At 37.0% G+C, this 17,762-nt stretch overlaps 1 protein-coding gene across 1 annotated transcript; it reads right to left on the bottom strand.

Moving 5' to 3' along the window:
• Positions 1-2,325: 2,325 nt before the first annotated feature.
• LOC144440152 (hormone-sensitive lipase-like) lies at positions 2,326-17,762 on the bottom strand. The gene is made up of 8 exons (XM_078129425.1): positions 17,196-17,762; positions 14,189-14,307; positions 13,286-13,403; positions 12,302-12,484; positions 11,122-11,265; positions 10,741-10,885; positions 9,295-10,094; positions 2,326-8,732 (listed from the first exon to the last, which is right to left on the bottom strand). Exons 1-8 carry the CDS (start codon positions 17,760-17,762, stop codon positions 7,668-7,670), a joined length of 3,141 nt encoding a protein of 1,046 aa, XP_077985551.1. The 3' UTR covers positions 2,326-7,667.

Below are 17,762 nucleotides of genomic sequence, written 5' to 3'. Positions count from 1 at the left end.
GATAAGAATAAATTATGTAGATTTTATGTCAAAGTGTCCGAGTCAAGTTGTGTGACAATTTTGATCCCACAAGCATAGCATTTTGCTAGCAGTATTTCATTTTTACTGAAGTATCGGCCAGTGTTTAGAATCTTCTCTTATTTGGTCACAAGGGTCAAAGGTCAAACCTGGGGTCTAAGCTAGCTAAATTAGTGACTTGGTAAGAGGTTTTATAAACAAATTATTGACTTTGTCAAAGGTCATGTGATATATGCAATGACCTGGTCAGAGGTCAAAAGGTCAACTGTTAATTGTAAAGTTATTTAATGATTTGGTCAGCCTGTATAATTGGGAATTTTGAGTCTGAATGAGGAGGAAGGTTGAAAGGGAATCAAGCATTAAGATCAATCTTTCATTTACTGCCTGCAATAGTTTTGTAGCATATTTCAGTGCAACTATAATGGCGCCCTCAGTGGCAGAATATTGCATTTTATCTTGCTTTATCAATTGTACAATTTCTAAGAGCAGTCAAAGGTCATTGGATATAGATAAATAAAAACACAATAAAGCTAAGTACTTGTGGAATTGTATTTTATGTTTGACATGTAGTGTGGCCATGGCAACGGGAATGAGTGTGTTAAAGGTCACAGGTATGTTAAGACACTCAAACATTATACTTTAGGGGAAAACATCAAATCATCACTCAACTTAACCCCCCACTTCCACCCATTCACCCTCAAAATTGTACGTCAGCCCAGTAAAACCATCAGAGTGTTCCAATAATGAGCCCAAACAGTCTTCCCAATCCCTTAACCTTTCACCATACTGACTGTGCTATGGAATTCATAGTTAGAGCAATAAACAGCTCTTCAATTCCCAAACCATGTCACTTTCCCAAACACATAAGTGCCACTCACACAATGGTATAGAGCCAAACCTCCTCCCCATGTATATTTTTACAATTCCCATTCCCCTATCCAATCCAAAATGCTAAACTCACTTACATACTTGAAATGCGCCAATTTTTACCAACCGTATACCCCGTATACTAGTTCTACATAGACACTTAGTATATATCTGACGTTTTCTATGAGCAGCTCTTTCTCTCAACATACATGAACAAATTTTACCGAAAATCTAGCTGTTAAAATCTTCTGCTGGGGAAAGGGTGAACAGCATTGTCAGTATAAGTACATGTAATTCATGACACACTGGTAGATGGTTGCAATTGGTTACTTTATTCAGACAAATATTGTTTATTACTTACTTCATGATGAGATCATCATGTGTATTTCAATACTCCATGGTCCAATAGCATCCCTTGATTAAACTACCACTGCTGGTGGTAAGAATGGAATGTTGTGCTAAAGAGTTGACTACATGTATAGTATTACAGTGGTGGGGTAAAGGATCCTGCACTGCGTGTGTGCATTGTACCATGGTGTTGTTAGATCTTTGTGCTAAAAACATCATGTCCCATGAAAGAAACACCAAGCCTACATCATTTTAGCTGTAATGTCCCATGAGTGAAACACCAAGCCTACATCATTTTAGCTGTAATGTCCCATGAGTGAAACACCAAGCCTACATCATTTCTCCTGTAATGTCCCCATGAGTGAAACACCAAGCCTACATCATTTCTCCTGTAATGTCCCCATGAGTGAAACACCAAGCCTACATCATTTTAGCTGTAATGTCCCCATGAGTGAAACACCAAACCTACATCATTTCTCCTGTAATGTCCCATGAGTGAAACACCAAGCCTACATCATTTCTCCTGTAATGTCCCATGAGTGAAACACCAAACCTACATCATTTCTCCTGTAATGTCCCCATGAGTGAAACACCAAGCCTACATCATTTCTCCTGTAATGTCCCCATGAGTGAAACACCAAGCCTACATCATTTCTCCTGTAATGTCCCCATGAGTGAAACACCAAGCCTACATCATTTCTCCTGTAATGTCCCCATGAGTGAAACACCAAGCCTACATCATTTCTCCTGTAATGTCCCCATGAGTGAAACACCAAGCCTACATTATTTCTCCTGTAATGTCCCATGAGTGAAACACCAAACCTACATTATTTCTCCTGTAATGTCCCATGAGTGAAACACCAAGCCTACATTATTTCTCCTGTAATGTCCCATGAGTGAAACACCAAACCTACATTATTTCTCCTGTAATGTCCCATGAGTGAAACACCAAGCCTACATCATTTCTCCTGTAATAAGTACAAATCACTTCTTTAGTTTTCAGTCATTTCTAATTTATTTCAAAAACAGCAATGATTTAATATACATCCATATTTGAGGAAATAAAACAAGAACCAACACATATTGATAGAGGTCAGTGAAAGGTCAATTTAGCCAAAATACTGGTACAACTATCTTAATATCCACTTTTTAAGAAGCAGGGGTTGTACACCTTCAGAAATTTCTCCACAGGAGTTAAACTGTCCTTGCACAATGAGTAAAACAAGGTATAAATAACAAACTCTGTTTTGTTGTTGTGGTTTAGAGAACATTTACATTGGTTTGTCACATGACTATCACATGTGGTTAGTCAGAGATGTCATTTGGTTGTCACATGACCATTATCTGGTTTAGTCAGCAAATAATGACATTGGTTTGTCACATGACCATCACAGATAGCCAGGCAGCCTAACAATCACATTTTAGGTTAAGAGAATGATCACATTGGGCTGTCACATGACAATCACATGTAGCTAGTCAGAACAATCACATGTGGCTAGAAAGAGAAAGATCACAATGGGCTGTCACATGATGATCACATGGCTGTTTGCATTCCTATTGTGCATCAATATTCCTTTTATTAAGTTTTTTGTCCAGCAAAATTAATCATTAAACAGTCAACATAAACATAGATTTCTCCGTTTAGATTGTTGATACATATAAATGAAAACTCTTAAAGAATAGTAAATACGTCATTTCACCACATGGTGCTACGCTCTATTTAGTTCCCCAATTTCAAGGTCAAAGGTCAGAGCTAAGACCTGATTCACAATGATAGGGTCAAATGTCGGGCTACATTCTGCCATGCATAATGTTCACATCTTAGTAAATATATTTACTATAATTTTTTTTACAATTTCTATTTTGCCTTGGTTGCTGATTCCTTCATACATTCTTTTGTAAAGGCTGGTTTTATTAGCATTTCAATACTGCTTCAATATTTCAAGAAATATCAGCTTCTTAGTGATGAGTTGCTTGCAATCTACATACTTTCTTCGGTCTCAGTTACCTACCCTCACCACTGAGGGCTCACTTCATGACTGAGCTAGAGTCTAGGGCATTTCATGGTCCATTTGTGTATAATGGAGGAACATGGCTGCTGTCAAGATCTGTGGCAGTTACTGATAGGGTGAATATGACCCTGAATTTCCTTTTCATCAACTCTATAAATCATGGTTTACAGTGTTTGAAATTCATCTTTGTTAGGAGATTGACCAAAATACTCTTAGCAAGAGTTGCTACCATACAGGTTTACGTTGTGTGGGTCAGTCTCTTAGTGCAGCCATCTTGTTCCAATCACTGACGTTGTAATGTCGCAGACTCTGCTGGGGGGTGGAAAGTCTGGGTAACCGAGACTAGTTACATTTGAGCTCCCTTCCTAGTAGAAAGCAAGACGTCTTCACTGATAAACTGGCGTCAATTCACTATTTAGTATCTGAATTCTCACTTTACATTAAGTGCAACTCTTCTCAATATCCAAAACTGATTTTGTTCTCTGCAGACTGATTCACCACAACAAACAGACACAGTCACCCTAATAAACAGACTCACTACAACACACACACATTCCAGTAACCAGACTATTTCTACATGATGAAGTTCTGATATTTACAAAACTGAATGGAGATTGAAACAACATTTCAAGTACTTTACTTATTTTGCATACTGTAATACAAGGCAAGTATGTGCAAAAGTTTTCGGACAAAAACTCTAGAAGTACCCGCACTGCTACATTACAATAATACATATACTGTGCCTAAGACAGTCAACAGTCGTCTTGACTTTTTTTTGTAATTTATCTTTAATACTATTGTCACTGAAATTAATAGAATTAAACATAACATGGTATGCATTTGACATTCCATGAAGTCAAGATGACTGTTCTAATCCACCGGACTTTCATTTCTATGAATATTCATGAGTGCCCTCGTTTATGGAATGTCCGCTAACTCAGATGCCTGGTTAACCAGTACGGAGCATTTGAGGAGATAGTACAGATGCCAGATTATATCGTATGTATTCGAATCCTCAGTGACTAGCACATGTTCTGTATGTGCATTGTACATGCTGACTATTACATTGTATGCTAAAGGTTATGTATTTGCACACAACTAGTATTTATATAAAACACATTTCAGAAGTTTTTTTTAGGAATACGACAAAATATAATCTACATCTGAATACAGGCTAATAGTGTGTCCTCAAATTCAATTTGATATACCACTGACATACAACAACTTCTTGTGACTCGTACCAAGAAAATCCAGTTTCTGTTATTTTGACAACAAAATTTGTTGTCCAAAATTTGTTTGTTATTTATTATATGGCATACTTGTTGTTACTCTGCATATGAGCTTTAACACAGCTTTGGAAAACAACTCTCTTAGATGAACAGTTAAGGAAACCATTATACTGCTATTGGTAACAAGGTCATATGCATACACAAATATCCTAAACAGCGCTCTCTGGTGGCAGAGTAGAGCAATTACATCAAAGGTTCAAAGGTGAAAAGTTCATAATATTCTATTTTACCTGACAATTGTATAAGTCAAAAGTTAGCCTATTATGCCATGCTTAAGATTCAACACAAGGGGGCGCTATTTATCAACGATATCTAACTGACTGTTACAACTATTGCAATGGTGAAAAACATGGTAAATATCTTCTAAGGCACGCATACAGAACTAGCAAATATACATATTTTAGCCTCTGTAAATGAAGAAATCATCTCACACAAATGTGCGCACAAACATACACACAAAATAACAGACACAAACCAACAAACATATATGTACATACTACATAGCATGCACTATTACAAAATCTGACTTCTTTGCAAGATAGAGAATCAAGGCATATTTAGAAGTCATTTTCATTTTACATCATAAACATCTTTGAATCTTTTAAAACACCATTCACCTATATATTTAGTAACACAGCAAACCACTGCAAATCAACATTTATTGCATTGCATAGCTCTACACATTTTCATTGGCTAAGAATCTCTATTTCAACTAGATATGATTGGTTGCTTGAGCACAACCCAGGTGGTTCCTTTTACTTGCACTTTTCACTGGTTGAAAGACCACAGTACCTTGATTTACTGAATTACTATTCTCATGTAGTTTTTGTCATTTTTGTTTTTCATTAACTGAAGAATTATCCAAATATTTACGACACGTTTCATGAATATCTCACGGTTACATGTTTGACTTTCAGTTGTCATGGTTACAATAAATATGATACTTGTATTAAAGTATGAGAGAATTTCATTGGTTGTTTTTTTTTCTCACCAGGTGGTTTCATAGTTAAATGATGTTTTTCAGTATGAGAGAATTTCATTGGTTGGTTTGAATTTTTTCTTGTCAAGTGGTTCAACTAAACTTTGTCTTTCAGTAAGAGAGAATTTCATTGGTTGATATAATCCTTGCCATGTAGTTCATCTACTATTCATTTATCTGTAAGAGAGAATTTAATTGGTTGACATATTCCTTGCTAGGTGGTTCACTTAAATTTTGTGTTTTATTGGTTGGTACATATATGTTCCACCAGGTGGTTTGCTAATGAATGATTTTCATTGGTTGGTACATATATGTTCCACCAGGTGGTTTGCTAATAATGATTTTCATTGGTTGGTACATATATGTTCCACCAGGTGGTTTGCTCTTCATTGGCAATGACTAACTTGACAACTGTAGATCAGTAGCTCAGTAAAAACATTCTTTTGAAGAATAGCAACTAACTTTCTCCATATTATGTACAATTTTACATAACCAGCAAATAAACCAATACGGAACTTGCAATCCAGACTGAGCATGCTCAGACGCAAAAGACTATGGGATTATCTGTGGTTATCGTAATACCTAATCTGGAGCTACTGATAAAATAAACCTCCCACAATGGTCAGGGTAACTATGAATTGATTATTTGTGGTTACAAACAATGTATCAACATTGTTTACAATACTAATTGATTAGTATTCATTATCATATTTCCCATCATGCAACATTCAACATGGCAGGTTTGCAAGTCCCCTATTAGTACATGACACTACTTTCCATGTCCATCTACAATGTACATTGAATGCCAGAATGCCAATAATTTTTACAAACAATCTTGTAAGGATTTCAACTAGTACTTTTAACTCTCTGACTAAAAAAAAAAAAAAAACGTCAACATAATGCAGTAATTTACAAACACCATACAAATGTTGCTAATATTTACATAGATATTGAAAATCTTGTGAATTCCTAAAATCATAATTAAAATTCAACAAGTTACCTACAAAATTGTAATGATGCTAAGTGGATTATATGACTTTCCTGACCTTTGGGTGACCTTGAATAAATTTAAATAAATTTACACTGAATTGTAAACAAGCTGTCGAACTATCATCTTCCTTTACTGTCACCTCTTCCAAGAACAAAGTTTTACATATTTTACTGGATTCCAAAGCAAGCTACGTTTAAAACTCTTGTTGAAGTGAATAGAGAATAGAGGTTTTTCGCATGCCCCTACATCCAGATGTGGGTCACGCAGACGTCATGCAATGAATCTAATCAATAGAAGTGATAAAACTGAAGTGAATTTCATAACATTGTATTACAATGTATCACATTGTAACTATTCTGATTAAAATTGACACACTGCATTGTCATGCAAATCTACAAAATCAATTACTTTGTCAAGCTAGTACATGTAAACAGTTATAAATCAAAATATTATTTGATTATACTATTTAATTACTGCCATCTGATTAGAATATTTTAATTACTAAATATCTAAAAGTAGAATACATTATTTATGACTGAAGACCTGATACATACAATGGCAGATTTACAGTGTGTCTGCCAACCTATATGTTAACTACCATCTTGTTACTTTGTAACATTGTCACCAGTGATGTCATAAGGTCAAAAGGTCACTCATGTCATGTTTTGATAATGCCATTATTATTCATAGCATTAACCCATTCAATATTGTACATGAGTTTGTTACTTTACCCAAGAAATGAGCCCAACTACAGAATCAACAGAGACCTTATGTCGTACCAATAAACAGACTGCACTAATGTAAAACGTCAGCACGACACTATCCAATCAGGACATGACAATGAACACCACTGGCATGACACGAGGTGACAAAGCAACAACAGTTGATGATCTTAAACTTGACACTTGACACAAGGTGACATTATACTATTATGACCATGACATAACATCTGGTAAGTATGACGTGACACTAATTCATCTAAGCATGACACTAGGTACCTTTGATGTGATGCAAGGTAACTGATATGACAGTATAAGTTGGAAAGTGCTGATACAACCACATTGTTCCTGATGTACATATCTACTAAATTTACAATCGACTTTCAAACAAAGCTCTGAATACAATATTTTACAGACATAAACTTTAAAAGGTTTTTTGACAATTTACAAATATGCACTATCTTCATTTGATTCGTTCCCCTCTCCTCCTTCCTCTGTATTCTCAGATTTACTGACATTATGTTCATCTTTTAAAACCTCTGTTTGTTCACTTTCTGGTTTCTCTTCCTCAGGAGTGTCTTCATCTTTGTTGCCTTGACAATCAGATGTTCCTTCAGCTGCATCTTCTGTCTTTGGTTCGTCTGCCTCTTCTTTCTCCTCTTCAACATCTGGAGGACTTATTTCAATAGTGATGTTAGACTTGGCTTCCTCAGATTGTACATTTTCTCCAATAGCTTGGTCTTCTTTCTGTGTGTCATCATCACCTTCTGGTGTGGCCTTGACCTTGACCTCTGATTGCTCTGGCTCATTGTTTGGTTCTACAGCTTTGCTCTCTTCAACTTCTACATCCTGTGCATGGATGTCGGCAGCAGTTTGGATGCTACTGTCTCCTGTATTGTCTGCCTGTGATGATTCCTTCTCTTGTGATGATGTCACTTCCTGTTGTGTAGTCTCTGATGTCACTTGTTGTTGTGTACCCTGTGTTGTCATCTCTTCTTGTGTAGACTGTGATGTCACTGGTTGCTCTGATGCCACTGGTTGTTGTGCAGTCTGTGGTGTCACTGGTTGTTGTGTAGTCTCTGATGTCACTGGTTGTTGTGCAGTCTGTGATGTCACTGGTTGTTGTGCAGTCTGTGATGTCACTGGTTGTTGTGCTTCCCTGGTACTTGTGCTTTGTGTTGTAGCTTCTCCTTCTGTTGTAGTAATATCTTCACTCTGTGATGCAGGTCTTGTTCTCTCAACTCTTGGCATGCCTTGTAACTCAGTAGTGTCAGTCTGACATCCAACTTCTAACTGTTCCCAATCTTCATAACCTTCTCCATACATGGATTCCATAACGATCTTGATACAGTCTTCCATTGCAGCCTTGGCACCTTTGCTGACGACACTAAAATTAAGGAATCCATGGGGAAGATCCTCTACTATCTTCACCTTCACAGGTACACCTACTTTCTTCAAGAGTCTGGCAAACATGACGGAGTCATCTAAGATGGGATCAAGATGACAAGCCTACAAAGATAAGAAAGACAATAGATTTTATACAATACACTAGCCAGGTTCAACACAAACTCTGGAATATATAATCTATGTCACAACAACACATGTCTACATCACTAGTTCTGCTGTATTCGAAATATGAATCAAAATGCTCAAAATTGCCATAATTACTTTCCTCGATTTTTTTTTATATCACTTACAATGGTATAATTATGTTATTCTCCAATATTTTTCTTCATTCAACCAGAAATACTTGTGACTATGGGTTGTCACTACTTGTCGCTACAAAAGCCCCATAGGTCACTCACCACCACCCCCACCACCACCACCACCACCACCAACATCACCACCCCCACCACCACCTCCACCACCACCCCCACCACCACCACCACCACCACCACCAACATCACCACCCCCACCAACATCACAACCTCCACCATCACCAATACCAACCCCTCCACCATCACTACACTACCACCTTAACTATCAGAAACACTATCTCTGCAATTACAGCTAGTTCATGTTTAAGTAAAGGTGAGGATCCAACCTTACAAACACAGGTTGACATGCTTACCACAATATGGACTGGAGGTAAATCTTTAAGTAATTCATCCTCTGCTACAAGTGGTGACAGGTACGGGTTGTTGACAATTGGTATGTTTCTGTACTTCTTGATAGGAGAGCTTACATACTGTGAACCAACGGAAGTGTTGTCATATAACTGACTTGGTGAGTTGAAGTACAACGGCTGTGGTTTATTACCCTTCTTACTTCCTTCCTGCGACTCTCCAGTCTCTGCAGTCATTGCAGGTGCAGCTCCAGGGCTGTCATCCGTTAGAGAAATCTCCTCCATCTCAACACCATTGACTACACTACTGTCATCCTGTGTTACTAGACCATTGTTAGATTTTGGTTGATCATCTTGTGTAGAGTTAGTCTCTCCGTTTGTTTCCGCACCACTGTCGTCTGTCACTGCTGGTGGACTAGCTGGGGCTGAACTCCCACTATCAACAGTACCACTATCCTGACTAAGATTAGAAGTCAGACCATCCGTTGGTGGGCTTGTTTGCTCTCCACTGTCCGGTGGTGCTTGGCTTTGAATAACAAATGCTGGTGCTGGCATGTCGACCATTTCTTCCTTCATTCCTGCGTAAGATGCCAGGCAACAAGACAAGACACCCAGTGGGAGAAGTGGATCCATTAGAGATAAGATTCTAGATGGTGATGGAGAATATCTGACTTGGAATGGAGCATAGCAAGTAACGATGCCATCAGGTACACGAATACCATAGTTAGCAGCTCTCATAGCTACAGCAATGGCTAGATTACCACCTGCACTGTCACCAACTAAACAGATGTGTTTACCACTGGAACCTAACCAAAATGGAACATAGAAAATAAAGTTTGATTAAAATCATCTATTTTTTAGAATCTACAAATAACGTACAACACAGTTTGTCTTTGATATTTCTCTTTTTTGTGAATGTGCAGACTCAGACTGCTTACCCTAATGAATTGTAATATAAAGAACACTCTGAGTTTACATCAAAATGTTGCTGAACAAACACACACACTCTAAAATAACATATTTAGGCAGTCATGCAGATATATGCACACACATACACACACTCTTAACTCTCTCTCTCTCCCCTCGCCCTCCCTCTCTCCCTTACACCCCCCCCCCCCCTCTCTCTCTCTCTCTCTCTCTCTCTCTCTCTCTCTCTCTCTCTCTCTCTCTCTCTCTCTCTCTCTCTCTCTCTCTCTCTCTCTCTCTCTCTCTCTCTCTCTCTCTCTCTCTCTCTCTCTTTCTCTCTCTCTCTCTTTCTCTCTCTCTCTCTCTCTCTCTCAACAGTACATAAACACACACATATTTTACACTTACACATAAATAGATACAGACACACACACACACTCACATACATATACACACACACACACATTCTGACACAGTGCCAGTCAATCATACATGTACTATAATAATCACACATACACATATCAAACATTGGAATTGTTCTCTTACCAAGTGCAGGCGCATTTCTAATGATCCAAGCATATGCAAAGAAACATTCTTCAAATGCTCTTGGGAATGGTTGTTCTGGTGCATGACTGTAGTCTATAGACACAATTGGTACACCCATCTCCTTGGCCCAAACACGCAGGTACACCTGGATATAATATACAAAGACATTGATGTTAGCATTTATTTCATTGGTCAACAGGTAAGTACACCTGGGTAACATGACATGTGACTTAGATGACTGACATTTTGTCCAAATATGGACATGACTTACCTCATGTAACTTAGATGACTATGCAACATTTTGTCCAACTATGGGCATGACTTACCTCATGTGACTTAGATGACTTTGTAACATTTTGTCCAAATTTGGGCATGACTCACCTCATGTGACTTAGATGACTGTGCAACAAATCCACCACCATGGATGTGAATAACAAGCCCTCTTGACAACGGAGCAACTTTCCTTGTAGGTGCAGGGGGTGGTGTTTGAGTTTGACCTTGACCTGGTACTTGCTCTGACATCAACTGTAAACAAAGCAAAAAACAAAATTTTAACATGTTTTCGTTTATTTTCAGATTTCTTACAGACACATGTTACTCTAGCAACTAGTGCATCATAGTGGGTACTTGGTAGAATGCACATATGTACAACCCCCTGACACTGAGGGCGCCCTCCAGGGTTGCATCAGCACTAATTAGCTCCTGCATAGACCCCATAGACCCTCCTGGCTATTGCTAACAATGATTCACTAAATCTAAAATCATTAAAATCCAGATCTGGAACTTAATCACCAAATTTGAATCAGTTGCTGTTCCTTGTCTCAAATAAGTTGTACACAATTATTTGACAACTTTTCAGTTAGTAAAACCATCCATATTAAATTGTTTAATAAATTATCCTGCTAACAAACACACACATAAAATCCATAACGGTTACCTCTATATGTCCACTGACATAGGTAAACTAAACATGTACATATTATGATTGTATACATGCTGGCTATAATCACTGTAACTGGTGAGTTTACCACATTTATTTCTCTGTGAAGCCAGGGACATATAAACTAGGCAATACTTCTGAATGAATGTATAATATGTTGTATTGATTTTGCACGGTTTCCAAATATAGCAGACAGACTGAGAGATAGACAGACAGACTGACTGACTGACTGATTGATTGACTGATTGATTGACTGACAGATCAAGAGACAGATAGATAGACTGACTGACTGACTGATTGACTGACTGACAGATCAAGAGACAGATAGACAGACTGACTGACTGACAGATCAAGTGACAGATAGATAGATAGATAGACTGGCAGTACAGCCCCATAGGTATATTGTAACTTTAATCTCCTGATCAAAGAGTTATGAGAGGTGGTAAAAATATAGTTAATAGAAAAAGACAGGCTGGCTGGCTGACAGACAGACAGACAGACAGACAGACAGACAGACAGACAGACAGACAGACAGACAGACAGACAGACAGACAGACAGACAGACAGACAGACAGACAGAGACTCAAAGGTAACTTCTGTCAGTCAATTTGCAATACTCACTGCGCCTTCTCTCTGTTCAGCTGACATCAATCTAATAAATGCTGGTCCTGGTCCAGTGTGTGCACATGGGGGTGTTATAGTTCTGGTATCTTGACCATCAGCTGTACTGATCTCAAAACAATGTGGTTGGATTTGGATCAGTCTGTTAACTTGTAGAGCAGGACACATGAAGTTAGGGATAGCCTATGAAAGAAATCACACATCAATAATTAATCTTCTATAGATTGATAAGAAGTGAACTTAGAAATTGTCTTTATAAACACATCAACTTTGTAAGTTACAGGAATCACTTAGAAAATAAAAATATCAACATTTCAAATAGGAATATACTTTTTTATTGTTGGAAGCAAAAATAAGGATCTTGCCTTATAAAAATGAAGATAATCAGTAAAAAATTTTAATAGTGTCAAAATCCAAAATGTTATTGTTCAGAGGTGCTTCACAAATGCAAAGTCAAATAAAATCTAGAGACTGGGTGTAATTAAATGTTGATGTTCTACTGGTAATAATAATAATAATAAAATAAGCACTTATAGAGCGCCTTATATCCAGAAAGTGTTCATAGACGCGTAACAGGAAATATTAAAATGAGACAAATCGAGAGGAGACGAAAAAAAAAAGAAAAAAAAAGTAACATACATGTCCTTGCTTCAAGTATGGTTTTTTTTATTCTTTACAATACAGTATTTACATTTTTTCATTCAATTTAATTCAAATGTCTTCGAAAAGTCTACTCATTGTGCAAAACTAATCAATGATTCAAGTTGTTTTAGTACTGAAAAGGAAATAACTAAAATATATCCATCTTTAAAAAACTCACAATCGTAAGAATGACACAGTATCACTACGATTGTCAACGAGTTTCGGAAAAAAGACAAAAGCTATAGACAAAATCAAATGATGGTTGGCATAAAGGGATTGCAGCAGTTTTCCCACATGTACATCCTGTCACCTAAGGATGGGGCGAAGAATTGTATTACTTACCTGCATGACATCACCCTCACTGATAGACCAGAATGCTTTGCAGAATTTGATATCAGCATTACGTGTAACCTTGACGATCTGTTCAGCTCTCAGTATAGGATCCATCATGTACTTGCCACTAATACAAATCAAGAAAAGGAAAGAAATGTTGGAAAAAACAGTTTGTATATGAATATTTGTTAAACAATGCAAGATATGGTGTCTGGTAAGATGGAAGGGAGGCTGAGGGGGGAGAGGTGGTGGAAGATGGCATATAGTTGTTGACATTGAATTGGGGCAAACCATAAAATGGAGGAATTGGAGGGAGGGTGGGTGGATGGGTGGTTGGCAGAGTGGGTTATAGTTTGGGGTAAAGGGGAGGGATGACATAGTAATTGTTAACCAATGCCAAAGTATGGTGTCGGATAGGTTGACATGGAGAGAGGTGATACACATGTATCACTATCTCTAGAAATAAGACTGTTCACAGGGTAGATGATGTAATGTAGGGATTGGAGGATGGGGTGATTGGGAGGGAGGGTGGCAGAGAAGGGTTATTTTGGGGTAAAGGGGAGGATAATATAGAAGGGTTGTAGCTCTTTGCAGACATTTCATCCCTGTTGACCAATTACAAGGATGGGGCAAATTATGTCTCAATGCACACCCTCAAGGTGTTGACCAATGCTGGGGTAAATCACTGATTTAGGAGGGTAGAGAGGAGGATAGCATAGATTGGTTTGAGAGCTGTTTCAATGTTGACCAATGTTTGGGCAAATCACTGATTTGGGTAGTATTAGAATAAGGGTGGCAGGGATTGTATCTGTTTCCACACTAAATCTCTTTTAACCAAGGAGTGGGGTAAATCCTTGATTTGAGGAGGGTAGAGAAAGGAGGGTAGCATCAAACTGTACTTATACAACATACCTGTTGACCAAGGAAGAAGCAAATCTAGCCCAGCCACCTTCATGTTTGTTGAAGCCTTCAGAAAATGATGCCATGGCAACGGATATAACAGACAGTGACTGCTGCATTGACTCATGGTACTGAAAAAAACAATGAAATAATTAGTAATTAATCCATACATTAAAAAATGAAATAATTAGTAATTAATCCATACATTAAAAAATGAAATAATTAGTAATTAATCCATACATTAAAAAATGAAATAATTAGTAATTAATCCATACATTAAAACATGAAATAATTAGTAATTAATCCATACATTAAAAAATGAAATAATTAGTAATTAATCCATACATTAAAAAATGAAATAATTAGTAATTAATCCATACATTAAAAAATGAAATAATTAGTAATTAATCCATACATTAAAAAATGAAATAATTAGCAATTAATCTATACATTAAAAAATGAAATAATTAGTAATTAATCCATACATTAAAAAATGAAATAATTAGTAATTAATCCATACATTAAAACATGAAATAATTAGTAATTAATCCATACATTAAAAAATGAAATAATTAGTAATTAATCCATAAATTAAAAAATGAAATAATTCTAATATAACTGGACTGATTATTCCTACAGTATGACTATACATCATATTAATCTATCAAGTCATAGTACTATCAAAACTATAACATGATTAATTTTAAATTGACTACATAATGTACAAGATGAAATAATAGATTAGTTATTAATCCTACAGATAATATAATAATAATTAATCCATTTGAAGATCAAATACTCAATTTTATAAAAGGTGAGACAATCATTTATTAATCCTAATCAATATTAATCCCATCAACTATAAAACATTACATGTATACATAATGTATATATAATCAACTGTTACAGAATTAAATTCTAAGGAGATGGTACAGTGACTTACATGTACCAATGGCTAAATCATGGTCAGCTCTAGTAGGGATGTGCGGCCAATACTGTCAACCCCAAACCCCATTTTAGACCCATTTTGAATTTTAGACCAAAATATATTAGTCCCATATTGGGGAAGTGGTGGATGATAAAATGCAGTATTTTGGTGGCAATTAATGGCAGTTATGATTTGGTAAAGGTCCAGTTGACCATACAACAGAATAATGTAGAGTGGACCCCATATTGGGGAAGTGGTGGATGATAAAATGCAGTATTTTGGTGGCAATTAATGGCAGTTATGATTTGGTAAAGGTCCATTTGACCATATAATAGAATAATGTAGAGTGGACCCCATATTAAGGCCCCCCCCCCCCACACACACACACATTGGACAGTACTCATTCTAGTATACACATATTATTTGTATGAGTCACTCTAGTGGTCTATCATCTAGTTAGTATCAGTTGACACATGTACAAAATGTATAGTCATGGGACACAACACATCAGGTGTTGGCACTGTTTTGTAAATTACCTCACAGACTCCTTCTCAATGGAACTTATTGTCCTTCCTACTAGTTTGAATACAATGACAAATACGTCATTTGTAGCCATAAAGAAAAAACAGTGTATTCAACAAGCCGCTGTACTCCCATAAAGAAAGGGAATGTCATTGATAATAGTACAATGGAATGGGAGATTCAATTAGTTGTTTTAAGACATGTTTTTAATATCAACTTTAGGTTTTTTACTCTTTCACAATAATGTTGTTGTTCTGTAAGTACTATGTTTTATTGCATATGTTTCACATTATTATTTGAGCTGAGAACAACTGTACTACTCAGTACTCGTATTTTAATGATTTACACTGCAGTACCAAAAAACATTATTGCATATGAATATGCAAATGATATGTAAATGAGTCCATGCCTTGCACACTATTAGTATTAAAATCACACTGCAGCACTAGAGTATGTTAACTTTTATGGAAATATGTTGCTGATCAAGATAATTATAATGTATTGTGATAACAGGACCCCGTGTCATTTCAGTGCTGGTGTGGGTGTGTGCTGGTATCTGTACTCCTGCTTATTGTGTTTTTTGTTTCACTTCAACTCACTGAGCTTTTGAAGGTGCAGCCACAGAGAATGCAGGAAACACTCATCATGAATACCCACAGTATGCCACACTTGCATTCACACATCATGGGGTTCTGTCAAACTCCTATATCAGGGCTCGAAATTAACTGTTTTCTTTGGTAGTCCTAGTGCCAGTGGGCTACCAGTTTCAGAAAATGGTAGCCCAAGGGTTTTGACCTGTAGTCCGATATTCCTGAACTGAAAACAGACCTCTATTGGAAATATATGTATTATTAAAATACTTTCATGTCCGTACATCTTCCATCCTCATCACATAATCAATGGTAGCCTGAGTGAGCTAGTCCCATGACAAGAATTGGTAGTCTGTGGGCATGGGACTACTGTTAATTTCGAGCCCTGTAAATCAATTCTGTAAATCTGCTATTGAAAAAAGTTTATATTCTACTAAGATGTTTCTAAAACCAAACTATTGAGTCTCATTAACAGATGTAATATCAATTGTTGTGAATATATTTAGTCCAGGTTATTTGATGAAAAAAAAGTGCACAGTGGTAAAACAATTGACTGATTGTGATAAGATTTCAAGATATCACAAAGTAAACACAGTCCAGTCCTAAATCATGAAGCTTCTGTAATAACTAATATGGTAATCAGATCTTACTTGTAAACATTGGTATGGCTGCCTCACAAGTAGGACTTTTAGTAGACATGTGACGCCCACTACTAGCATAGCGAGGTGTGTAACACAGTAAACAAAACTATACGATGTACTTCCAGTAATAATATATCCATGCTATTTCTCCTGTACATCATTACATGACAGACGTATTTATCAGGTATCTTTAGTTCTACTGTAGGCTAATGTCGAATATATTTGATAAATTTATGGCAGTGATGCGACATTACAATTAAGAAGACATTATTATGTTTGCTTTCACAACAGGTTGTGATGGCTTCACGATAAAGTGTAAAACCAAGGTGTTTGCTTACCTGGAAACCCAGAGCTCTTCCATAAAAGCATTCCCTGTACAGTGCTTCAGCCTCAACCAGTAGTCCGTCCATCAATGGAAATAAATTTTCATCTGGAAAGAGTTCGCCAGGTTTTGAACCGCCTAATAATCGCTGTGCTTGGCCGAGCAACAATTTCAATTGACCGAACACGTTGGAATAATTTTCGATTTCCGTACAATACGTACCACCTCTGAACATCAAGCCACTACGATAATCTTTGATGTATTTCGAGTTTTCGACGATCTTTTTTATACATTTTCTAACGACGCTGAGCAAACTACGGTAGCCATTTCCGGGTGTTTCTTCGTCAAAATCGAAATGGTGAACAATACGTTGAAACCCCTCCATCAATGGTTCCATAGCGTCCGCCGTTTGCATGATGACACAAAATGCCGTAAAGTAGCGATTCTTGTACTGGCTCTTGCTTCGTTGGAAGTATTCGATGTTGTCGATGCATAATGATCGAAGAGTTTTAAACTCGGCTGCGATAGAATCGGTGGTGTTTTTTGTTGCCGTTTGCTCCGTGTTGTTCTCAGTGGCAGCCAT

Source organism: Glandiceps talaboti, chromosome 9 (genome assembly GCF_964340395.1).
Source record: "Glandiceps talaboti chromosome 9, keGlaTala1.1, whole genome shotgun sequence".
NCBI classification, from domain to species: Eukaryota; Metazoa; Hemichordata; class Enteropneusta; family Spengelidae; genus Glandiceps; species Glandiceps talaboti.
The sequence above is the reverse complement of the archived record's forward strand: the minus strand, read 5'-3'. Positions and strand labels throughout refer to the sequence as shown.

What these genes read in the sequence shown, in the direction of transcription:
- LOC144440152 (XM_078129425.1), bottom strand. Translation starts at nt 17,762, where the DNA reads ATGGCTGCCACTGAGAACAACACGGAGCAAACGGCAACAAAAAACACC. An exon ending in CTGAACAGAGAGAAGGCGCA is followed by an intron (nt 11,266 to 12,301) that starts GTGAGTATTGCA and finishes CTTTGTTTACAG; the next exon opens with TTGATGTCAGAGCAAGTACC. An exon ending in AGTCATCTAAGTCACATGAG is followed by an intron (nt 10,886 to 11,121) that starts GTGAGTCATGCC and finishes TATTATATCCAG; the next exon opens with GTGTACCTGCGTGTTTGGGC.